Source organism: Xenopus laevis, chromosome 2S, assembly GCF_017654675.1.
Source record: "Xenopus laevis strain J_2021 chromosome 2S, Xenopus_laevis_v10.1, whole genome shotgun sequence".
Taxonomy (NCBI): Eukaryota; Metazoa; Chordata; class Amphibia; order Anura; family Pipidae; genus Xenopus; species Xenopus laevis.
In genome coordinates this window covers 32,859,728-32,885,220 of record NC_054374.1, presented here as the reverse complement: position 1 = coordinate 32,885,220, position 25,493 = coordinate 32,859,728, and the positions used below count along the sequence as shown (strand labels likewise).

General features: G+C 38.1%; 1 protein-coding gene across 1 annotated transcript; it reads left to right on the top strand.

Moving 5' to 3' along the window:
• Window positions 1-4: 4 nt before the first annotated feature.
• LOC121400742 (pyruvate dehydrogenase E1 component subunit alpha, somatic form, mitochondrial-like) lies at window positions 5-25,493 on the top strand. The gene is made up of 11 exons (XM_041584702.1): window positions 5-218; window positions 2,812-2,826; window positions 11,753-11,821; window positions 13,660-13,833; window positions 14,901-15,027; window positions 16,436-16,470; window positions 17,628-17,783; window positions 19,042-19,113; window positions 19,201-19,268; window positions 19,609-19,717; window positions 24,864-25,493. Exons 1-11 carry the CDS (start codon window positions 156-158, stop codon window positions 25,026-25,028), a joined length of 1,053 nt encoding a protein of 350 aa, XP_041440636.1. The 5' UTR covers window positions 5-155; the 3' UTR covers window positions 25,029-25,493.

Sequence of the window (25,493 nt, the reverse complement as noted above, 5' to 3'; positions counted from 1 at the left end):
GGCGCTAATCCATGACGCTTATTGGGTGCGCCGGCTGCTGCGGTGGCTTCTGGGAAGGTTATTGGCGGCCGATTGGGTTTGAGGGCGTAGGTGTCAGTGGACTGTCAAAACTGTGTTAGAACAGTGAGGCCATAGTATTTGCTGAGCGGCTGTCCATGCAGAAGATGCTGTCTCTGCTGTCCCGTGTGCTGAAGGGCCCAGCCCAGAAGCCTGTCACTGTGAGTACATTGCAAGGACATAGGAACAAAGCCATATCTGACTGGAAACATGGAATAACCTAGTGACAAACTGTATGTAAGGGAAGCCAAATCATACGCACTACATACGTGGGACTGGAGTAGGATTAGGACTGGTGCTGTTGGCTCTATTGTGGTGTATACTGGGGTGCATTTGAACTCAAGTCTAACAACTAGTTCTTTTCAGATCGATCCCTTTGGGGCAGATTTATCAAAGGTCGAAGTGAATTTTTGAAGTAAAAAACTTTGAATTTCAAAGTAATTTTCTGGGTACTGCGACCATTGAATAGTCCAACCTCGATTCAAATTTGAAAAAACGGCGAAGTTCAAAGATCGAATTTTTTTGAAGTACTGTCTCTTTAAAACTTTTACTTCGACCATTCGCCACCTAAAAGCTGCCGAAGTGCTGTTTTAGCCGATGGGGGACCTCCTAAAACCTATATGGAGGCAATTGGGGGAGTTTGGAAGGTTGAAGTTAAAAAAAAATTTGAATCGAAATATGATCGTGCGATTCGAATTCGTCCCACTTTGACCCCAAAAAACTTAGACCTCCATTCGATTGGTCTTTTTTTAATTCGAAGTTTTTTAACTTCGAACTTCGACTTTTGATAAATCTGCCCCTATGTGTCACAGTTTTTCTATTATTGAAGTGAAACGTGTCATTTTTCACCTTCTTAACCAGCTCTGGGAAGGGGGGTCGCCGGAATAAGTACAGTTAAGCTCAAAACATAGGCAGTTGTTCGAGTAACTCACCAAAATAGATCAGTGGCCCAGTTGCTCCTGCCCCAGGCCCTCAGCTCAAGGGGGCGGATAAACCATAAGCAAACAAACAAAGGTTGCTGCAAGGCACTCCAGTACACCACAAATAGATCAGACCGAAAGATAAATAAAAGTTGAAACCTTTATTGTACAAATAGCTTTTGCCTGACGCGTTGCATGTCACTGGGACACTTAGTTATAGGCTAAAAGCTATGGCCTATGACCAAGTGTCCCAGTGACACGAAATGTGGCAGGCAAGAGATGTTTGTACAATAAAGGTTTCAACTTTTATTTATCTTTCGGTCTGATCTATTCGTGGTGTACCGGAGTGCCTTGCACCAACATTTGTTTGTTTGCTTAAGGGGGGTCGCTGACTCTGTAAACTGTTCTAAATTGATACATTTATCTTTGTCCCCGCTGAGCAGAAACCCTGGATTTCATTACAGGCAGCTGTTAGAATTGATACAATAGTTGCTAATACTCCGGAGATGCTGCTGAGAAATGGATCAACTCAACTTCACAACTTAATTTTGGAAAAAAAGTAAATAATAAATAATGGAAAGTAATTGAAGAAATTGAAAAAAGTGTTTGGAAGGTGAACGGTCCCTTTAATATAGTCTATTAGTAGAAAAACAGAGTGTATGTATTGGTTTTCTCTGAGCCATGATTTTGCATTTTTAGACATCAACCTTCCACAGCAAGATCCTCAAACAGGAATCCTTCTTTAGTTTTGACATAATCTTGGGCAGCAAACAGGTCTTGAACTCAAGTCTAATCCCAACTGGATTTGGAATAATCTATTTTACCAAAAGCAAACTGAATTTTAACCTGGCCATCGCATTTACTACTGTGAGCCCTCTTCACTGGGGGGAGCCCCAGCAGAATATTTAGAGCAGCACTAGCCCATAATCTTACTTTTCTACAGTACAGGTATTGGATCCATTATCCAGAAACCCATTATCCAGAAAGCTCCGAATTACGGAAAGGCTGTCTCTCATAGACTCCATTATAATTAAATAATCCACATTTTTAAAAAAAAATTCCTTATCTCTGTAATAATAAAACAGTAGCTTTTACTTACTTGAAATCATAAGGTGTTAATTCTGTTTTCCTCCTCTGAACTTGGGTGTCTTGTGCTTATTGAACAGGGCTTTAGCCAGTATGTCAAAGTAATAAGTATTTCCTAGCCCAAAAAAAGATGGTTGTAGAAAATGGGCAATGTAGAGATGAGAGACAGCAAGATATGATGTTGATGAAACTCCAAGGAAGACGCAGCATCAGAGAGACGCGAGAGAGACTGTCTTGAGGGCAGTGAGCAAGATGAAGAACAGGACATTACTTTGTGCTTATTTATTAGAGAAAAGCTTAATGAGGTTACACAGTGCAGCCCCACAGAATGGCAAAAGGCTTGCGGTTAGACCCGGGTGCATACTTTATAACGGGAAGTGATCTGTGACTATTTGTAAAGTTAAGCAGGTCACTATCATTGTTGCAGCAATGTAGCAGTGTACAATGCAATTTTCGGGATTGTCTGAATATCATTGCACTCTTCATTGCAACTTAATTTTTCAGTTGCACAGTGTATGAAGGAAAACTAAAACCACATCTTAAAGCCAGAATGGGTGGAATTGTATGTGAGTTTGCATGGGGCACCCCGTATCCTTGCTTGCCTTCTGGGTTCTTCTTTCCCAAATTACTGAATTTTCCGAACATATGTGCTTGTATTATAGAATTGTATACTTTGTGTGCATTTTGTATTTTTTTTTTCTTATGATCTCTTTCTGTTTTTATTGTCCTGGCTATGCGATGGCTTTAGGGGGCTGCTAATGAGGTAAGGAAAGACCTGTGTTGTTATGAAATCTATTACACACTGTTTCCAGGAAATCCAAGCTGCCCTCAGTAATTAGGCCAATGCCCAACATGGTATGTCCTGTGCAAGCAGAGACAATGCCAAATCAGGTTGCTTCTGCACATTCCTGCAGTCACCGTGCTCATGTGGAAGATGACAGACATTAAAGGGAAGGAAACCTAGTCGGCACAAACCCCCCACCCCCCCTCCCGTTTGTTGCCCACCCTCCCCCCTGGCCTACCCGTCCCGCTGGGCAAATCCCCCTAACTTGTTACTTACCCTTCTGCGCAGTTCCAGTCCAGGGAGTTCACCGACGACATCTTCTTCCACGCGATCTTCTTCCTGCTGTGAACGGCGTTTTGGCGCATGCACAGTAGGATCATTTCGCCGGTACGGATCTACTGCGCATGCGCCAAAAGTCACGCGCATGCGCAGTAGATCGTACCGGCGAAATGATCCTACTGCGCATGCGCCGTTCACAGCAGGAAGAAGATCGCGTGGAAGAAGATGTCGTCGGTGAACTCCCTGGACTGGACCTGCGCAGAAGGGTAAGTAACAAGTTAGGGGCATTTGCCCAGCAGGACGGGTAGGCCAGGGTGGAGGAGGGAGGGTGGGCAACAAACGGGAGGGGGGGTGGGGGCTTTGCGCCGACTAGGTTTCCTTCCCCTTTAAAGTTCTCAGGTGGCAGACAGATTGCAGGCACCTTTGTCTGGTTTTGATATTTCCAAAACACCAATTGTGACATTAGCCTTACCCAAGAATAGGGCTCTGATTTTCTTTGCAATTTTTCTGTGGTGTGTAGTTCTACCTTTGGAGCAAAAAATTATGAAACCAATTTTTGTAAAAAAATGTATATACAGTGGTCACATCCCAGAAAACCCCCAGTCTGAGGGTTATTCATCGTTTAGAAGTGTAAATTAAAAAATCAGGAGAGACCTACTGTTTAGTAAAGAAGTGGCCCAAGTAATATTTAAAATTGATTAGCCTAATGCATGTCCTAATAAAGATTTTTTTAATTTTAAATATTACTTGGGCTACTTCTTTACTAAACAGTATTTCTCTCTCAATTTTTTTGTTTTTGATGTACTCTGATTTTCTTTACTTCCTACTTCTGTGCTCTTCCTTCACATTCTCGACACAGGAAAGGGCTGGGACCTGACTAAACTGGTCAGATGGTTTTACTATTCTTTTGTTGCAGACCTATGTTGAACAAGAAAGAAGAACATTTTGTGTTTTATGCATCGTGTAGAGATGGGACCGCAAAAAAGATGTAAAAATTGAAGTTTGACTGTTTTTCATTTTGGTCCAAGGCCCGTATTTATAGTTGGCACCTCAGTATGCTGAAACCTGACACATGTTAAATGCTTGACAAATGTGCATGTGATTTAAAACATGCTGCAGTCTACACAAGTTTCTGTGCAGTATGATGTGTATTTTAGATGATTATTGGGATTTTTTAAAAAACATTTTCTTAACTCCGGATTTCATGCTACTCAAGCGAATTGTGGGTGGTTGTAGTTTATGCTCGTTCATTTCTCCTTTCTCAGCAATCTCTCTCTAAGCATCCTGAGATTTGTGTTTTTTAGACAAGTTAGTCCTCTCCAATAGATTAATAAACAAGACCACAGTCCCCGGTATTGCTGACATCTCCATCTTTGTGCTGTCCCATAGATAGCAAAAAGACAAGATAGTTTATTTAGGACAACTCCACCATCTATATATTTCATTTTCCTAACATTTAAATGAAATGAGCTTGTTGATAATTTATGTTGTGAACTTATCTTGTAATTTTATTAACACAAGTCACTTTAGAATTAAATGTTGGATTTCAATGCAGCATTAATTGATTGGAGTATAGGCACTTTAGACACCTCAATTTAATAAAGGAGGGTACCGTAATTAATTGTACTAATTCATTGTGGATCAATGATTGATTATTATAAGCACTAGCCACTTTACAATTAAGGATTGAAGTCTAAGGGACTGTTTATTTATTTGAGCACTTGCACCTTAAATACCTGAATTTATTGAAGGAGGTTTAATTTATCACACTAATTTATGGTTAATTAATTGTTAATGTTGTTAGTTATTGTTGGGTCATTGGGTGATCACCAAGGAAATTGAAATTTAACCCTAACTAGGGAATGTTAATTTAATATATTTGTTAATAAGGGGTTCTTTCTCTCTATAACTTATAAATCTAATTGGCACTGACACACACAGACCCTGGTTTTAATCAAGAGATTTGGAAGTGGTTATTGCAGGCGGATCTAAACTGCACCAAGTGTAAATCATTAGCCAATTTGTGTGAGATGGCAATTGTAGCCATCTTTCAAATTAAGTTGATCATACAATTTTTGGTATGTATGGTATCCCGACCAATAGTTATATATTATAAATATCTAGCAGTTTATTGGTCAGGCAGGTTTGACAATTTTGTCTGCTTATGCATCATGTAGCCATTGCTGCAGGCTTGTGCAATTAACAAGGCCGTTCTGTGTTTGGTTCATCATTTGGAGCATGCCCATTAGACCTGTGGGTGATTGTACAGAACTGTGTCTGGTTCGACTGCAGAGCTCAGGAGCAGAAACAAACAAGAAATAGTTGGATTCTCCTATGTTGGGGTGGCTTGTAGTTGAGCTTATGATTAACTTGAACCTGTCACCCAGCCATAAAAAGCTGTATAATAAATGTCATTTTCAAAATTAAATCCAAATTCTTTTTTTTAATTAATGTGTTCATAGCTGTTGTAAACTCATTTAAAAATCTCTGCTGTCAATCAAATATTGCCTGCCCCTCCTCTATGCCTTAGGCATAGAGAGGCGGGGCAGACAATTACTTTAATTTTCCATTCAGCACTTTCTAGATGTCTCTGCTTTCCCCACATTCCCCCAGTTCTCATAACCACCGTTTAATTTTGTAGCCAGTGCATTAGAATGGACATCAGGTCCCCCATTCTGGTGCACAAACAAGATTCTGAGATGAAGCAAGGCTTGTCTTAATAACAGTGTCCACAAAATGGCTCCTGCCTGCTTGCTATAATTATGAATTCCCAGATTAAAGGAAACAAGATTCAAATAATTTATACAGTGTAGTTAAAGTTAATTTTGCTTAACTTACATGATAATACGATTTGGAATCATTTTTTTGGGGCGTCTGTTCCCCTTTTAAGTGTTTTTATCAGATTTTTTTACCCTCTGTGACATTATACTGATGCCTAGAAATTTGCAACAGAATCTGCTTTTCACAGATGCTCACAAGGGATTCTGTCAGATCATCAGATCATAGATTGGATGTCCAGATAATTAATTCCATCTGCTGATGCACTTATTGTGTGTGGGATTTCAAAGAATATCAGAGCCATGTCCAGAGCCATCATTCCTTAACAGGGAGACCAAAGTAATAGTTTTGTACAATATAACTGCCCACAATTGTTGGTAATGTTGCCTTATCTTGAGCGAACCCCGTGTTTGGTCTTTTTGTCTCTGGCTTTAGCCAAATATTTGAGCTTTTCAGGTAAAGGGAAGTGGGTCTGATTGTGAGGTTTGCAGCTTTGTAATCTGTGTAAATCGGGGGTGTCCAACCTTTTGGCTTCCCTGGGCCACATTGGAAAAAGAAAAATTGTCTGGGGCCGCACATAAAATACACACTTTTGATTTGTAAAATTAAAGAAAATACACAGAAAAGAACTATAATACCAGTTGGATAACCAGATGGAGCTATACACTGGAATATGGGACACCTGGATATTAAATAGACCTATTATTATATTATTATTACTAACTGGGCAATGGGCAGAGTCCCCCACCTCCCTACTACATAAGTCAACACATTGTTACAACCTGGCATAGTAAGCCTGTTCCTAACAAGATGACAGACTGAGGTGGTTAATGTGTCTGGACTTAGAGAGCACAAAGTGTTATTTCACTCTCATTTTCTGAGTATTTCCATACATTTATTTCTTCATTTTTTTTCTCTTTTTTTCCCCCTTCTCTTCCTTTTCTCTCTCCTTCTACATACAATGTGAAACAAATGTATGTAATGCATGTTTTTGCAATGCATAAAAAAGGAGTGTTAAGAGCACAAGTCAGACATGTGCACAACCAGAATGCAACAGGAACAAGATGAATTGCCAATGTCGGGTACCAAGTAGTGGCAGGAGGCAGGTCTATTAGGTCTGGGAGGCCATATCCTTTGCGAAATGACCCGACCATTTCATGCTGGGCTGCATTCATATCCATACTGGGCCTCATGCGGCCCTCGGGCCGCAGGTTGGACACCCCTGGTGTCTGTTGTAATTTGTCTTGTCTTGTTCTATTGTAGCCAATCAGATCACATTGTAGTTAGTCACAAAGTTTATAACAGCCAGAAGCAGATTTGTATTTTGAATCTTTTTCCCTTCTGCCATTGGACCCATATCTCCAAAAGCATAATGTGCAGCTACGGTAATTATAATGTTTTATGGGCATATGAATGAAGGACATCTCTCCTCAGCCAGCATTTTTATCTCCAACAGTACATTTTAATTACAAACTTTCTTCAAATTACAAAAAGTAGGAACATTTCATATAGGAGCATTACTAAGGAATAAAAAGGTGAAAAACAAAAATAAATCTGATCATACAAAAGCAAATTTATTGCTGGTTTGACAATCATAACTCAGCCCCCTTTCTTTTAGTGGTTCTAACTTTAGATATTTTGAAAAACCCTGCATTGCACTGATGAGCCCCAATAAGGACGAAACTGGTCTGCATTTAGATATCTGATCAGCATGCTGCCCTGGCTGTGCTTTAAAGGGGTTGTTCACCTTTGAGTTAACATTTAGTATGATGTAGAGAGTGATGTTCTGAGACAATTTGCAGTTTGTTTTCATTTTTTATTATTTGTGGTTTTTGAGTTATTTAGCTTTTTATACAGCTCTCCGGTTTACAATTTCAGCAATCCAGTTGCTAGGGTCCAAATCACCCTAGCAACCATGCATTGATTTGAATAAGAGACTGGAAAATAAATAGGCGAGAGCCTAAATAGAAAGATCAGTAATAAAAAGTAGCCGTAACAATAAATGTGTAGCCTTACAGGGCATTTGTTTTTAGATGGGGTCAGTGACTCACTTTTGAAAGCTGGAATGGGTCAAAACAAATATAATTAAAAAACTACATATATAAGAAAAAAACCAATAAAGGCCAATTGAAAAGTTGCTAAGAATTAGACATTCTATAACATACTTAAAGTTAAAACAACGGTGAACCAACCCTTTAACTATAGTCTAAAACAAGGAATAAAACACTAAGACACACTAATAATACAGGACTGTTAACTGGAAGTTATATGTACCATGTTCATGTTTTTCTACAGATATATGGAAATCATTGTTGGAATGAATATTGTAAACCCTGAAAAAATTTATTGAAACAGACAAAATCAGACTTTAATAAATAACCCCCTATGTTCTGCATTTTGCACAATTCACAGAACATCGAAATTTAAAAAATCTAATTTTTACAACTCTGATGAATTGAATCGACCCGAAAACTTGTGATGTGAGGTTTTTTTTTCTCTGAAATAAACATGAATGTCAGGAAGGCTGCAAACCACTCCAAATGGATCCCTGGACGTCTCCCGTTGATCTAAACAGAACATTGGCGGGTTTTAGATGCCGAATAATCAAACTTGAGTTTGCAAAGGGCCAGAATATGATAAATTTTGAAAATTTAATTTGAATTTTTTTTAAAAAACTCGAATCAAATTTGAATAACTCCCTAGTCGAACTTGACAGTTTTGACCATAAAAAAACTTGAAAATTTGAATATCGAATTCTCAATTTGACTCTTGAAAAATCTGCCCCTAAGATTGCGAAGTTTGTAAGACTACAGGTGAATAATGACAAGAAACCCTGCTTTTTATTAGCATTCATTGTTTATTTAGATAAATGGTTTACAAAAAACAGTAAATAAGGAGTAAATCTTGAAAGAAAATAGTCACGCCATTTCTTCGATGTCGATGGCTACAGAGGCAGTCAATGAGCAAAAAGCTACAGCATAGTTCATAAGTTCAGTTCATAAGTGTCATATTGAGAAAATGTTTCTTGTCTTTTCTGGGGTTTTTGTGTTCCCAGTATTTCAATCACAAGCTTTGCACAGTGATTTCCAAAAGTGATGTCCAGTGATTTGGACAGTGATTTCCAAAGCTTGTCGGTGATTTTCTCCTGTAGATGGGTACGGAGGCAGGCAAGGAGCAAAAAGCAACAGCACAGTTCATAAGTTCAGTTCATAAGTGTCATATTGACAGAATTGTCAACTCACTCGCTGCTGCCAGACTGGTTAAAGGGAAAGTTTCTCCTTTCTAGTCTTTTCTGGGTTTTTTTATTGTGTTCCCAGTATTTCAATCACAAGCTTTGCACAGCGATTTCCAAAAGTGATGTCCAGTGATTTGGACAGTGATTTCCAAAGCTTGTCAGTGATTTTCTCCTTAAGTGCTTTAATCTGACACAACATGCAGGGCTTGTACATGTGTGTATTCCGTACCATTCTTCCGCTATCTTACTTTTTTTTTAGTATTTTGGGGAACTCTGTAATTTTTCCTTTTTCTAAACACTTGAAGAGATGTTCCCTCATTTTTCCTTCATCATATTTACAGCAGACATTGCCATTGCTCAGTATCTCATAAGCATTTGCAGTTGAATATATCACACAGTTCTTAGAAGCGGCATCTTGTCTATCGGCATGAGCAAATTTGATTGTTTTAAAAGGGTCAGAAACCACTTTTCTGTAGAGTTTCTTTATCTCATTCCGGGTTTGTTCTGAAGGGATCCCCAGAGAGCTGTCTACAATCTCTACACGACCCTTTCTGTAACAGGATATAAAGCAGTGAGCGTGCTTTAGATCCACATGAAATTGTACTGATGGTCCAGACACAGGAATGAAACGATCCTTCACTACGGACTGCAAGCCTTCAGCATGAAACTGCTTCTTTAGAAGTGTTTGTACAGCATCAACAAATACTCTGGACATCCCTCTTCCGGTTAGCAACCTTTCTCTCTGCCTTAATGAAAGACCCAATTCAGGGATCCAAAACTCTTCATGCACCTTGTTTTTGTCCTCTGCATGGGACTTCAAAGGAGCACCTGGGTTATTTTCTTGTCGACTGCTTTCTGTATTTTGCTTCACTTCATCATGGACAAGTTTTCGGGTTTTGTTAGCAATTTCACTTTCAAATGAGATTTTCCTCTTCCTCTTGGGGGATTGTTGGTTGTTGGACAATTTAACAATATTATTAACAGTGATAAAGTTCATGTAATTCTTCTATAGATTGATATAAAACTTCAAAAATACTCAATAGATCAAAAAAATTCTTTAGACTCTGAATCTCGCAGGACTAGAAGGAAAGAAGTGAAAAATATAATTTGTAAGTTAAAATATAAAAAGTGAAAACTATAAACCATAAGTTAAAATACTACATTATTTCTGTTGTAAAAATAATTGTAAAAGTACGTCGGAGAGAATTAAACCAATTGAACACATAACAAGATAACTGGTCTGAAGAGATTGCGCTACTTCTAACAGTTTACAGAAAAAAATGCCATTTTATAACACATTTAAATGCATAAATGTGAAGCATGTCTGTACTCACCTTCAGTCGGTCTAAGAATGAAGAGCAGTTGGCTGCAACAGGTTTCATACACATTACAGTTATTGTGATGTCATCATGTTATGTCACAAAGGGACATGCACAACCGCTTGAAGGCTGTTATTGGCAGTTATAGAAATGTTTACTTTGGTCTTGTTATAGATAAAATGTTCATGGTTTTGAACTTGATGTGTATATATGTTTGATATGTATAAAAGCATAACTATAATTTGTGCACATTGAGAAGTTAAAAATGTCCGTGTATCACGCAGAAGCATTAATTCTTCTTTGTTCAGGAAAGGTGCTGATATTTTTCCAAATTTGTGGGAGCAATTGATCTATAAATTGTAAAACAAAAAAAAAAAACCACTCGATCCGAGAAATATTACCACTTTAATAATGGATATTTAAAATTGCACATACAGAGCATTTGTTTTTAAATGGGGTCAGTGACCCACATTTGAAAGCTGGAAAGATTCAGAAGAAGACGACAAATAATTAATAAACTAATAAACTATACATTTTATTGGGTACCTATTTTCTTCGGAGAACCATAAATGACTCTGAAATGAATCCACTGACCCAGATGATTTTAAAGAATCTAAATACCAGACTTTTGTTGTGCTGTAAATAATCATCCAGTGGATTAGACTAAAGGGCAGATTTATTTTGTGTTGTTGAAAAATGGCCGAATAATTCACTTCACATTTCACAAACGGTATAAAAATGGTGTATTTTTTACGTGCTTTTTCTCAGATCAACTTCTGCTGGAACTTGCTTACAGAGGTCTGAATAACAGTGGCAAATCTGGTGTTCGCATGGCATAAATAAAACACATCTTGTTAAATTCACTGTTTTTGTTACATAGCTTATAACACTGTTTTTTCATTGAATTCCGTTTACACAGCATAATAAATAGGCCCCTTAAAGTTATAGAGCACTAGGTTAAAGGGAATATTTTATGACAGCCTCCTACAGTATTATGTAGTTATGTATTTGCCTGTCCTCAACAAAACTTATATAGAGCACAGAGCTGGCAAAAACTGTCTTTATTTTAGTTTTTTGTGCGTCGTAAATTGGAAAAAATGGTTAAATTGCCTGTTATGGGCCCTTATTATAGAAAGAGGGAATGCATTGGTATCCCTGGCTGATTGTAAGATGTAACCTGAACAAAAGAAGTACTCTGTTAAAGGGCCACCGCAATCTCGTGCAAATATGAAGAGCTCACTTTCCCGCACACAGTTGCAGGTACAGAAAATAATCATTGTCTCTTTCTTTGAAGGCTGTTCGTGTAATGGTGGCGTCCCGTAACTATGCAGATTTTGCATCAGAAGCTACGTTTGACATTAAGGTAGGAACTGAACTGTTGATTTGCTTTTTTTGCATATCGTTTACAGAAAAAATCATGGACGTTTTTCTCGTAGCAGATAATGGTCTTTAGGGAAACAATTGAGTAACAGAAGGTCACTTGTGATCCCTAGAACTGCAGTACTAAGTGCCTAGTGCAACTGTGGTATTACTGAACTTAAAGGACAAGGAAAGCCCAACAAACATGTTGTCTCATAGGAAAAGCCTTAATAAAATAAGTTATGCAGCACTGCTGAATTGCCTAAGATTGCATCCGTTTTCATGTTGCAGAAGCTTGTTTCCAAAATTAGAGCGGACTAGTTGAAGTGCAATTTCCCATAAAGCAGTGCTCTGTAGCAAGACCGCGATTCCGTGTATACAACGTTCGCAGCGGATCTGGAGCATGCGCAGAACTCAGCTTTCAAATGTACGCGTCAAACCCCCGAATGCCCGCCTTCAAGAGTAATTCAAATCGCATATAGTGTCTGGTGCTATAGCAACGCGAACTGCCTTAATAAGGAAGTATAGAGAATGAGAAAGAAACATGGCCGCTGCAATCACTACTGCAACAAACAACTTTATAAAGTGAAAATCAAGTGAAGGGAGCACAATTTAGACCAAAGAAATTAGTGACTCACTTCATCAAAAGGCACCACATGGGTAAATAGTCAAACCAAGACTTGCTTTGTCCTTTAACACCAAAATTTATGTTCATTTAGTGTTTTAAATGAATGATATTATGAGGTTTCGTTGCCCTGCCCTGGTAAACTGGTGTGATTGCTTCAGAAACACAACTGTAGTTTATATAACAGCTGCTCAGTAACCATGGGGGCAGCCATTCAAGCACAGGATACACAGTAGATAACAGATAAGATCTGAAGAATTCCATTGTATACTACAGAGCTTTATCTGTAATCTGCTGGGTATCCTGTGACTTTTCTCCCTTTTCCAGCTTCCATGGCTAAACAGCAGCTTGTTTATATAAACCAGGGATCCCCAACCTTTTTTTACCTTTTGCCACATTCAAATGTAAAAAATGCAATAAGCATGTAAAAAGTTCCCAGGGGTGCCGATTTTGAGCTGTGATTGACTATTGCTAGCCCCTATGTGTACTAACAGCCTGCAGGAGATTCTGTTTAACAGTACACTTGGTTTTTATGCTGGAATTTAAAAATAAGCACCTGCTTTGAGGCCACTGGGAGCAACATCCAAGGGGTTGGTGAGAAACGTTGCTCTTACTGAAGCAAACACACCAGTTCTACCAGTGCAGCACAACATATAATACACTACACTACATTTTCATTGCTTTAAAACACTTTCATTTTTTTTGTGTTGCTGTTCCTTTAAATAAATTAACCAAAACACACATTTCTGGTTTTCTGAATTTTTAAATTGCACAAGTATTCACAGCTAGTAATGTAAATCCATCCATTAACTGACTAAACGTTACCATTGCTTTATTTGCACTACTCCTGCCTGCTTTTCACATGATATTTTACACAGCCCATCGCTCAGCACAACTATCATCAATGCAGTGCATATCTTTTTAACCATTGTATTTAGAAAACATAATTTAATTACATTTTATGCACTAGGTCCCCTTTAAACTGCTACTAAGTTGCTGTCGGATAATGCCCTTGGCAAGCAGGTAACAAATTTACAGCCTCAAAGCAAACTTGCTAAGATAATTTTACACACAATCCTCTACAAAAAGGGAGATTTTGTAAGCCCAGACAAGGTATTGGATAATTACAAAAATGTATTGTATTTTCATCTCTTGATATGTGTGTGTATCAGTCTGTCTGTCTATTTATTAAAGAATACTTTTTGAAACCTGGTTAGAAATGTGACATTCATCGTTTGGAAGAGGAACCTCCCACTCAGGCTGTTCTAACTCGAGAAGAGGGGCTCCAGTATTACAGGACTATGCAGACAATCCGACGCATGGAGCTGAAATCAGATCAACTGTACAAACAAAAGATCATCAGAGGATTCTGCCACCTCTATGATGGGCAGGTAAGATCATGCAGTTACTGTAAATACATTGTGTTAGCAGAGAGCACGTAGTCTGTGCTTTACACTAATGAAACGCAGGTATGGTATCTATAATCTAGAAATGCATTACCAAGAAAGCTATGAAACTATGTGTCATATTTAAAGGAACAAAAACACCAAAGAATTAGTCTAATGAAAAAATCATGTACTGTTGCCCTGCACTGGTACAACTAGTGTGTTTGCTTCAGAAACACTACTATAGTTTATATCAACAAGCTCCTGTGTAGCCATGGGGGCAGCCATTAAAGCTGAAAAAGGAGAATCCCTACAGAACGTATCTGTTATCTACTGTGTATCCTGTGCTTGAATGGCTGTCCCCATGGCTACATAGCAGCTTGTTTATATAAACTGTAGTTGTTTTTCTGAAGTAAATACACCAGTTTTACCATTGCAGGGCAAAAGTACATTTGATCACTGTTCCATTAAAGTACTTTAAATTTTTTCATGTTACTGTTCCTTTACCAAATACAACTTCTAATTACTTCTAATAATTTTTTTGATATGTTTTTTTCTCTTTTGTAATTATAATTCAGTACCTTGTGCTTGATGTTACAGGGGATTGTCACAACAAAAGGCATAATTAATAGAGATGCACCCTATCCACTATATTGGGATTTGGCCTTACCCTATGTGAAAGATTTGGGTGAATAATGAACCAAACCCTAATTTACATATGCAAATTAGGAATAGGAAGGGTTAAAGAGAAGGGCGCAGTCAGACTTTTTTTTACTTCCTTGTTTGTAGAATGAAATGTCAAATGATTTTCAGGGTTCAGCCAGACCCCTTGGATTTGGTTGAATCCTGAACCCAATCATTGCATTAGTGAATTCCTAATAGTTTATGGATAAACTATAAAGATATGATAATATCTGTGTTTTTAAAGAAAGCCCTTCATTGCAGAAATTTGAATAAATCCCTGGATTATATTATCTCTTCTATTGTTAAAATCACAATCAAATGTGCTACGTGGCAATGCCTGACAAAAATAGATTTTTTACTGCAGGTTAACATTTTTTTTTTTTTTTAAGGAAGCATGCTGTGTGGGTCTGGAGTCTGGTATCAATCCCACGGATCACTTAATTACTGCCTATAGAGCACATGGCTATACCTACACACGAGGAGTGTCTGTGAAGGAAATTTTAGCTGAGCTGACTGGTATGCTCCAGTTTTGTATTATTATTATTTTTTAGATAATTCTGTTTTCTTAGCAAAATAATAAGGGTTTGGCATCCTCCATAGAGACTTTCACTACAGAAACTCTTTAGGTTTAGCTCTTGTTTGATTAAAGCTGTGACTTTAAAGGAGAACTAAAGCTTAACTAAAGAAGTAGCTAGAAATGTTGTACATTTTGTTTTGGTCTTCTGTACCAGCCCAAGACAACCACAGCCCTTTAGCTTTAAAGATCTGTGTCTCTAAAGATGCCCCATTAGCTCCTCATCTTCTTTTCTGCTGATTCACTGCACATGCTCTGTGCTGCTGTCACTTACTGAGCTTAGGGACCCACTCACAATATACAGTACACATAGAATAGAAATGTCACAATATAAGGCTGATTAGTAATTAATACAGATAATTATTACATGGCAACACAGAAACCAGTGCAACTAGCATCAGAATTTAATAATCAGCCCTATAGCATCAGCTTAGATTACAGACCAACCTCATTTTCTGCTGGATAATTTGTGACGACCCCTAAGCTTAGCTTCTCAACAGCTGCTCAGAGCCCACTGAGCATGTGAGTGTCGCAGACACTTTCCAAGATGGTGACCCCCTGTGACGAGTTTGAAGTCCTGGATCATTGCTGCTATTGACAAGCTGAAACTTTAGGCTGGTGCAATAAATTCAGTATATAAAATATGGCATTTCTAGTCCTATTAATTTTTAAGGGTTTAGTTCTCCTTTAATGTTTGCCGCTAACAATATATTATAAAGTTTATCAAGTTAAGCATCACCTTTTAAGTTTATTTTTTTTTCAGCTATATGTAGCCACTTCTTCTGAAGCTAATTTTGGTAGAGCAGATTTTTCTATTATTGGGGAATTCTGGGATAACCCTCTGGTGCACCCTGACATGATTCTGAGCGGGAGAGTTATTTGGTTTCTCATAACATATTGTGCCCGTGATCACGTTTCAGTTCTGTTAAAAACAGATGCTCATGGACATACAATAAAACAAGACTAAGTTCCTAAATAAAATCTTTGTTCTAAGGAATTGTGTAAAAATTAAAAACTGGGTAAATAGATAGGCGGTGCAAAATAAAAAATGTTTCTAATATAGTTAGGCAAAAATGTAATGTATAAAGGCTGGAGTGACTGGGTGTGTAACATAATAGCCAGAACACTACTTCCTGCTTTTCAACTCTCTTGGTTTCCACTGACTGGTTACCAGGCAGTAACCAATCAGTGACTTGAGGGGGGGGGCACATGGGTCATATCTGTTGCTTTTAAATCTGAGCTGAACTATACGTACATTAAGGTTAGATTTCTAGTGGAGGGTACTCCGGAATAGTTATATCTGAATTGTTTTTAAATAGTGTTGTTTTTATGTTTTCTGTCACATTATAGTACATTTTATCTCTGTTAGTGATGGGTCCTGGATGGTTCAGCCACAATTTACACATTTTGATAATATCACTTAATATGGCCCTACTGTCTAAATGGGTGAATAGTGTGAAGATGGGCTATTTGGTGGTGTATGGGTTTAATGTGGGACTACACTCGCTATGGGGATGTTTGTTTTATATCATCTATTTGATGCTGAGATGTCAATGGTTGAATTTAACTTGGTCCCTTGCTATTGGGCACAAGGAATCAGCAATTTGAATAGCTACTAGTTAGTAGGATAATCAATAATGTTATACTGTTAAATTGATAGAGGGTGCGTGCTACATGGTTTATTGATTGATTTTTTTCTACTGATGATAGATAAGAAATTGGCTGCTTCCTGAGCTAGACGTGGGTCAGACGGGTTTTATAGGTTTAATTGAGGAATTGAATATTAAAGATGTATATCTAACAGTGATATGATTATCTGTATTTCTTAGTATTTCTTAGTATTTCTTTATGTTTAGTATTGATGTATTTTGAGTTATGCTATTGGATGCATTGTGATGATAAGGATGGCATGTCAGCCAATTAACTTTTCCCGCCATCATGGGTATTTAATGCATTTTTCATTGTCTGTTGTTACTTTGAGAAAGGCCTCGGAGAGGCCGAAACGTTAGTCTTTTGTTAATAAAACATTATTTAATTTTTAAGTCCTGAGAGTGCGGACCTTTTTTACTGAATATATATATATATATATATATATATATATATATATATATATATATATATATATATTTATTTATTTATGTATATGAGCAGGAGCTGATGTTACCAGCTGTTTCCATTTTTACAAACCCATACGGGATATTCCGTAAATATTTTTCCATTCTTGATTCTTTTTTTTTAATCTGTTTGCAGAAGGCATTTCCCTACGATTGTGCCTAATTGCTGCATTTAAATTGCTTTACATGGTTCAGTCACTATTCAGGATAAGGATACCTTGATAGGAAGAAAGGCTTTCCATGGACTCCCATCTGTCATTGTTGTTAAACTCTTTGGATTATGATCGGTGACCATATATAGAATAGCAGTTTATATTATTTCTTTTACCAACTATTTTTTCATATATATTGCTATTCTGTAACTGTAGTAAATTAGTTTGTATATTGCATTTTTTACTGAGATTTTTCCCTATTTCCTTGTATTTCAGGGACAGATATTTGAAAACTACAATATGGCTGCCTTATGGAAGCTGCCCTGTATCTTTATTTGTGAAAATAACAGATACGGCATGGGGACCTCTGTGGAGAGAGCAGCAGCAAGCACAGACTATTACAAACGAGGAGACTACATCCCAGGTCTTCGAGTAAGTACTGATTCTACTTATAATCCCTTTCTTCTTAACTGTAACCCACTGCAAAACTGGGATGCTAGTAGTTATAATACCAGAATCACTCGCTAAACTGATACTAAAGGAAGGGGAGCTGCAGGGGTCTAGTGAATTCTTGTTATGATACTGATCTGATCAGGAGAGCTGTCATGTGGTAAGCTAAGAAACTCAGGCAGCAGCAGCCTACAAGTTACTAGGGACAGCAAAAAGCTGCTTCTGGTAACTTCAAGGGCTGAAATTAAATCAGAATTTCGCCTCTTTTAGTGAAGAAGGCACAACTGAGCAAGTAGGTTGGAATCGGCTGGCCTGTCTCAGGGTGGCACTCTGCAAAGAGTCTTCCCTGGATCTGATGATGCCTGCAAATTGAGTTGGCAGCTTATTGTCCTTGTCCTGTGCTTGGGATCTAAACAACAGTGTCCCTAATACCTGGTTGGTACTTGCTGTCAGACGAGGAATAATTGGGCTGTTCCAGTCTAAACACCACTGCCACTTGATTGGATCAGCCTGATTTATCCTACCAGATTAGTGTTCATAGTTTACTTAGGGCTGTTCATTCATCCACCGGCAGTGTAGTAAATACACTTGAGCCATTTAGGGTCTGGCCACCCGTGCAGATTCGGGGAGATTAGTCGCCAGGCGACAAATCTCCTCTTCTTCTCTGCGACTAATCTCCCTGATCTGCCTTCCGCCGACTAAAATGGAAATCACCTAGGAGCAGGCACTCTGAGCGCTTCGATTTCCGAAGTTGCCCGAAGTTTCCTCGTGAGGCAATTATGGGCGACTTCGGAAAACAAAGCGATTCGAGTGCCTGCCCCCAGGTGATTTTCATTTTAGCCGGCGGAAGGCAGATCGGGGAGATTAGTCATCGCGAAGAAGAGGAGACTTGTCGCCTGGCGACTAATCTCTCTAAATCTGCCTGTGTGGCCAGACCCTTAAAGGGCGGTATACCCCATGTTTAACATGAATTCAGAGAGTAGTGTTTGTTCTGAACATTTTTTCCTATTGTTTTATTCATAAAAAATTTTTTTTGTGATTTCTTGAGCAGAGAAGTAGGGAAATTGAAGCTGCTCCAATTCAGGCCTGTAAAGTGAGCAGTTACAAACATTTACAGCACCTAGAATCAGAAAAGCATATTGTCAATGGCAAGAAGAGCTGAGCTCCAATTCCCCAGTAGCTAGTGATCCACATTTTATTCTGGGCTACAAAGCGTATCAATAACTAATTCTCTTCATAGGTTGATGGTATGGATGTTCTGTGTGTTCGAGAAGCCACTAAGTTTGCAGCTGATCACTGCAGATCTGGAAAGGTGAGAGATTATATCCTGGAATATTTTAACCCAGACCTTCTTTTTTTCTGTGTAGTGGTGTTTGAAACCTAATACTTTATTTTTCAGGGTCCAATTTTAATGGAGCTTCAGACTTACCGTTATCATGGACACAGCATGAGCGATCCTGGTGTAAGGTAAGAAAAATATTATTGTAGCATCTTGAGAATGTCTAGTTTCCCTCGAGTTGTTAATGGAATTTTTCAGTCCGAGAGCATTGAGGCTAATGTAATAGTGAAAATCGGCACCAGCTAAAACATTGTTCCCATAGCAAGGGAAGTATGGATGCTGGAATTAACATTTCAAGGCAGAGAAAAAACTAGCCCATCTGTTCTGCCCCTTTAAAACTTATGTTTTGGGTTTTTTCATTTGTATTTTGGGTAAAGTAATGTAAGTAAAAACACATTTTTCTTCTTTTAGTCCTAATGCAATCTCTCTAATCTATTTTCCTTTATCATTTTCTCTTCCTAATTCCAGTTATCGTACCAGAGAGGAAATTCAGGAAGTAAGAAGTAAAAGTGATCCGATCACCCTTCTCAAGGACAGAATGTTAAACAACAACCTGTCTAATGTGGAGGAATTAAAGGTACTCCTTAATTGCTCTGTGTGATTGCTTCAGTCCCTTTTGAATACAGGCATGGTAACTATCATTTGTCATATAATAAACTTCACAAATGCTACAATACTCGGTACTCCATAATAAAGAGGTTGTTCACCTTTAAATTATGTTTTATTTAGATGTACAAAGTGATATTCTTAGATAATATACAATTAGTTTTTATTTTTTTTAGCATGTGGTTTTTGAGTTATTTAGCTTTTTATTCAGCAGCTCTCCCGTTTGTAGTTTCCAGAATCTGGTTGTTAGGGTCCAAATTACCCTAGCAACCGTGCATTGATTGGAATAGGAGACTGGAATATGAATAGGCTACTTTGTAGCCTTCGAGACCATTTGTTTTTAGATAAGGTCAGCTTTCAGTTAGAAAGAAATCTGGAAACAGTAAGACGAAGAAGGCAAATAATTTAACCCTTTGCCTGCCAAGCACATACACCGTACGTTCTGGCATGCAAGGGCTTTAACTGCCAAGCACGTACATTGTACGTTCTTGCAGTTTAACATGCTGTACTCTGCATCAGCGGCTTTAGCCGCCTCTGCAGAGGTTTAGCAGCATTGACAGCCCCCTGGGCAACAAGGCTGGGGGGCTGTCATGTCGGTCCTGCGACAGGATTGTCGCAGGGCCGACCTAAAAGAGGCAGACACAGCAAATCGCGTGTCTGCCTTGCTGCACTGCTTCCTCCTGCTTACCTCGTGTTCCAGCGACGCCCACACACTTCCTGCTTGCTGTGAATCTGCAGACAGCTTCTCTCTTCTCCAGCTCTCAGATCAGCCAAAAACGGTAAGTGCCCTTTATTTTACACACTTACATACACCTACCTACATTATACACACATACACACATGTTTTAGTGTAAAAAACAAAAAAAAAAAACGTTTTTTTTTTTAAATTTTTCATTTTATACTTATATGCACTTATATGCATTTATATACACTTATATGGACTTATATACACACTTATACACACTTATACACTGTCACACAATTCTTGGAAGTGTACACACATGTATACACGTTTTATTTTTTTTACTTTTTCATTTCACCAATTTGTGTTTTTTTTACCCCTAAAAACTGTTTATTTCAGCAGCGTGACTATTGGATAATCGATTTTGGCCACTAATTACGCTGTCGGTGCAGTTATTTTGTTATTTCATTGATTTGCACAATTTTTGTGGTTTTATTGCAATTTTATCCCTGCATTATTGTTCCTTATGTATCTTTAGTATAGTTTTGCTGTTTGGTGCTTTGGTATATTATTTTACTTAGATTGATCCGTCAGAATATATGCTTTCCAAAAATATATGGTTTTCTGGGGTCTTTTTACAGTTTGGGGGTCTTACGGCACATAACGCACAGTTGGGGTTCTCTTTTCAGCAGCTTAGTTGGCCAGCGTGAAAATTCATATGCACATTTTTCATTTGGGGTCGTACACACCATATACTTTGGTAAATCTATGCATATTGGGCATCAAACTATTCAGTAGACCTCTGATGTCCAAATTTGGGGTGATTTTTCTTTGTACGTAAAACATTGTGTGCGATAAATCTGGCAAACTGCAACATTTTTAGGCGATTTTCAGAAATGTAAAAATCTCTATGTTTAGAAAAGTTTTGCAGTTTGGTACTGTAGAAAGACGTCTTTATCTTGGTTGTTTTCGTCAGAATGTGTACTTTCCAAAAACATATGGTTTTGGGGGGTCTTTGCTGTTAGGAGGGTCTTGAGGCACATAATATGAAGTCAAGGGTCTATGTTTACAGAAGGCGAATCGGCAGTAGAGAAAACTCATATTCACTATTTACATTTGGGGTCCGCACATGCCAGCTGCCTTGGGATATCAATGCATATTGGGCATAAAACTGTTCAGTAGACCCTTGGCATCAGTATTTATGGTGTTTTACAATTGTATGTAAGAAGTTGGGTGAGATAAATGCGGCCAATTGCAATATTTTTAGGCGATTTTCAGAAATGTAAAAACCGTTGCTTTTATTGCCAAATTTAGGAAAGGCTTGCGACTTGGTACTTTGGAGTACAAAGACATCCATACCCAATTTAGATTCGTGGGAATGTGTACTTTCCGAAAATATATGGTTTCTGGGGTGAACCTACTTTTTTCTACTTTTGACCCACCCAAAACGATGTAAATGTGTTGATTTTGCTGTACCTGAAATGACAGACCATATGGGGGTCTTCCTTTTGGGGCCCCTGTATGCCACGTGCTTGGGTACACCTATACATATTGGGCATCAAACTGTTCAGAGGACCCTAGGCTTTCATATTTGGGGTGATTTCTCTTGATACCTAAAAGTATGTGGGTAATATGATGCTGCAGGGTAGAAATTTTCAGGTGATTTTTGGAAATGTCATCAAAATCACCAAATTTAGGAATGGTTTGCGGCTTGGTACTTTGTAGTACAAAGACATGCATACACAATTTAGATTCGTGGGAATGTGTACTTTCCGAAAATATATGGTTTTCTGGGGCGAACTTATTGTTTTTTACTTTTACCCCACCCTAAAACGATGCAAATGTGTTGATTTTGCAGTATCTGGAATTACAGAACTGATAGCTCAAATGAGGTGTCTACATTTTAGGGCCCCTATATGCCACGTGCTTGGGTACACCTATTCATATTGGGCATCAAACTGTTCAGTGGACCCCAGGCTTTCATATTTGGGGTGTTTTACATTGATACCTAATGATGTGTGGGAGATATGATGCTGTAGATTGGAAGCTTTGAGGTCATTTTTCAAAAAATTCACCAATTTCTATAAAACATTATAACTTTAGGAAACAATTGCAACTTGGTAGTTTGGAGTACAATGATATGTTTACCCATTTTTGATTCACCAGAATCTGTTCTTTCTAATAATGGGTAGTTTTCTAGGGTAAACCTACTTTTAGTGGAATGTTTGGCCTTGAAATCAGAAGTATGTCGTTATGTGGAGAGGTGCTTTGGAAATTTGGTAGTGTACTGCTTGTAGATTTTGATCTATACAAGTGAGAAATCTCCATAAAACTATATATATTTTGTATTGCCGTGTTCAGGAGACATAAACCTTTCCAAATCAGCTGTGTTCTCATACATAAAGTAAATAATGTTTCTGATATATGTGATTGTTCTTTGTGAAACATGATTTTTTTCATTTTATTGGACACTTAGAAGCCTATATTTTTTTACAGAAGTAGAATTACACCAAAATTCTTGCATATTTTGAAAGTTCAGGTTGTCCTGAAAAAAACGATATATTGTTTTCCTGGGTAAACTAAAAGACCGCCCCAGGAAAGGCCCTTAAAGTGAAAGAGTGCAAAATATCTAAAAACTGCTTGGCAGTAGATGTTCGCATCTAGGACAAAATGGCTGGCAGGAAATGGGTTAAAAAGTGGAAAAATTAAGAAATAGCCATTCTGTAACATACTAAAAGTTAACTGAAAGGTGAACCACCTTTTTAATGCTTATTTTATTTTTCAAAGTTGAAAATTGCAATATGACGTTATTTCTTGCATTAAATGGGCGCAAGTAGCTCCTGTAAGGGAAGGGAAGAAATTGGGGAGGTGGAATGGGCAGCCCTGAATTGACAGTTGGGTAAAGAAGTTGTTATTTACAGGGCTCACATGAACCTCACAAACCAAAGGAAGTGCATCAGGCAGATGGTCAACCACATATGCATTAAGTGTGGCAATTTTATGGGTATAATTCCTTTAAGTGCCTAGCCATTCTAAATTTCTTTTCTTGCTTGTGTTCTATAAACACGCCAATGTGGCATGTGCTCACCATTCCTTTAAAGGGCTGGTTCACCTTTAAGGTAACACTTCGTATGTTATAGAATCGGTAATTCTAAACAACTTTTCAACTGGGTATGATTTTTTCTTTTATATAGTTTTGAATTATTTGCCGCTTTCTTATTTTTCTCCTGCTCCAAATGGGGTGTCCCTGACGCCCATCAGAAAAACAAATGCTCTGTAATGCTACACATTTACTGTTATTGCCATATCTACAGAAATAAGACAAATCAACTGGACTTGCTGTGTTTTTCCTGAAGACGTTTCACCAGTCACCCAACTGGCTTTCTCAATTCAGAATAACTTGTACATAGGATCTTGCTTCGCTATATATCCTCTGGAATGTTGCTCCAATCAGCATAATCTGTTTATCATTATCCACAGTGATGTCTATTGTCTGCCACATATAATGCTGTTTCGGCACCTCTCCCTGGAAGGTTTAATAACACATCAAAGCTCCGATTTTGCTAATACAATCAACACCTAATTAATGACATCATTGTGGATTATGATAAACAGATTATGCTAAAGAGAAAAGCAGGGCCGACCGGCACTCAACGGATCCACAGGACCTGGTCATGCAGCTCCCTGAAGATGGGGGTCTGAGGCTGGTGCACCCGGACCACTTTCATTATTCGGTGAGTCATTTGCAATTCATTCTGGAGCACCTTGTCCTTTCCTAACTATCAAACAACTGATTGGAGCAACATTCCAGAGGATATATAGAGAAGCAAGATCCTATCTACAAGTTATTCTGAATTGAGAAAGCCAGTTGGGTGACTGGTGAAACGTCTTCAGGAAAAAAAAAACACAGCAAGTCCAGTTGATTTGACTTATTTCTATAGATATACCATGACCTGGTTGAATGAGAACTTTCACAAACATACTGTTATTGCTATTCAGGTCATGTCCTATTCATATTACAGTTTCTTTTTCAAATTAGTGCATGGTTGTTAGGATCATTTGGACCCTAGCAACCAGATTGCTGAAATTGCTGCTAAATAAATAGCTAAATAAATTAAAAACCACAAATTAAAAAAAACAATTGCAAATTGCCTTTAAATTGCCTTGGTGCATTACAACTGTACTGTACTAGGCACAGTGATTCAGACATTTAATACATTTACTTTGATACAATTCAAGGCAGCATCAAGAATAATCTAGGTCCTATTGGCAAATCACTTTATAGAGTGCATTTTGTGCTGATTCCTATAAGAATGGAATATATTAATAATAACTACAATAAACAAGTAATAACCTGTATCTCTCTCTCTCTCTCTCTCTCTCTCTCTCTCTCTCTCTCTCTCTCTCTCTCTCTCTCTCTCTCCCTATTTTCTAGGAAATTGATGTGGAAGTACGGAAAGAGATTGAAGAAGCTGCTCAGTTTGCTACCACCGACCCTGAACCTCCACTAGAAGAAATTGCCAATCACATTTATCGCAATGATCCCACGTTTGATGTCAGAGGAGCAAATCTCTGGATCAAATACAAATCCGCCAGCTAAATCTCTTCAGTCCTCCTCTGGTCAATGTTACCTGTTACTTTAAGGGCATTTTAATGGGTGCTGGGTTATGTTTGCTCCTCACTGCTGGGTTGAAGACGCACTGCAATTCTTCATGTCCCACCAGTAACATCATCCACTTTAGACTTTGTTTTAATACATAAGGACTTGGCATGTGTTTGGATAAGAAGAAAATGCCTTAATGTTTTCAGACTGAAAGCAGATCTGCATCCATTTTAGTTCAGTGTAATCATTAGAGAGAACTCGTGCTTCAGGAGACCCCCTTTTCTTCCATGGTTTTCCTTCTGATTCTGGCTGGGCAAAGTTCTCTTATAATGTAAGTTAGAAGCTCCGCCTTCTTCAGATGAAATGTTATATATTTATAGGATCCTGAACTTAAAGTCTTGCCATTTATACATGTGCTGAAACATTTATTATTCCGTTTCATTAAAACTGGCCTCAACACAA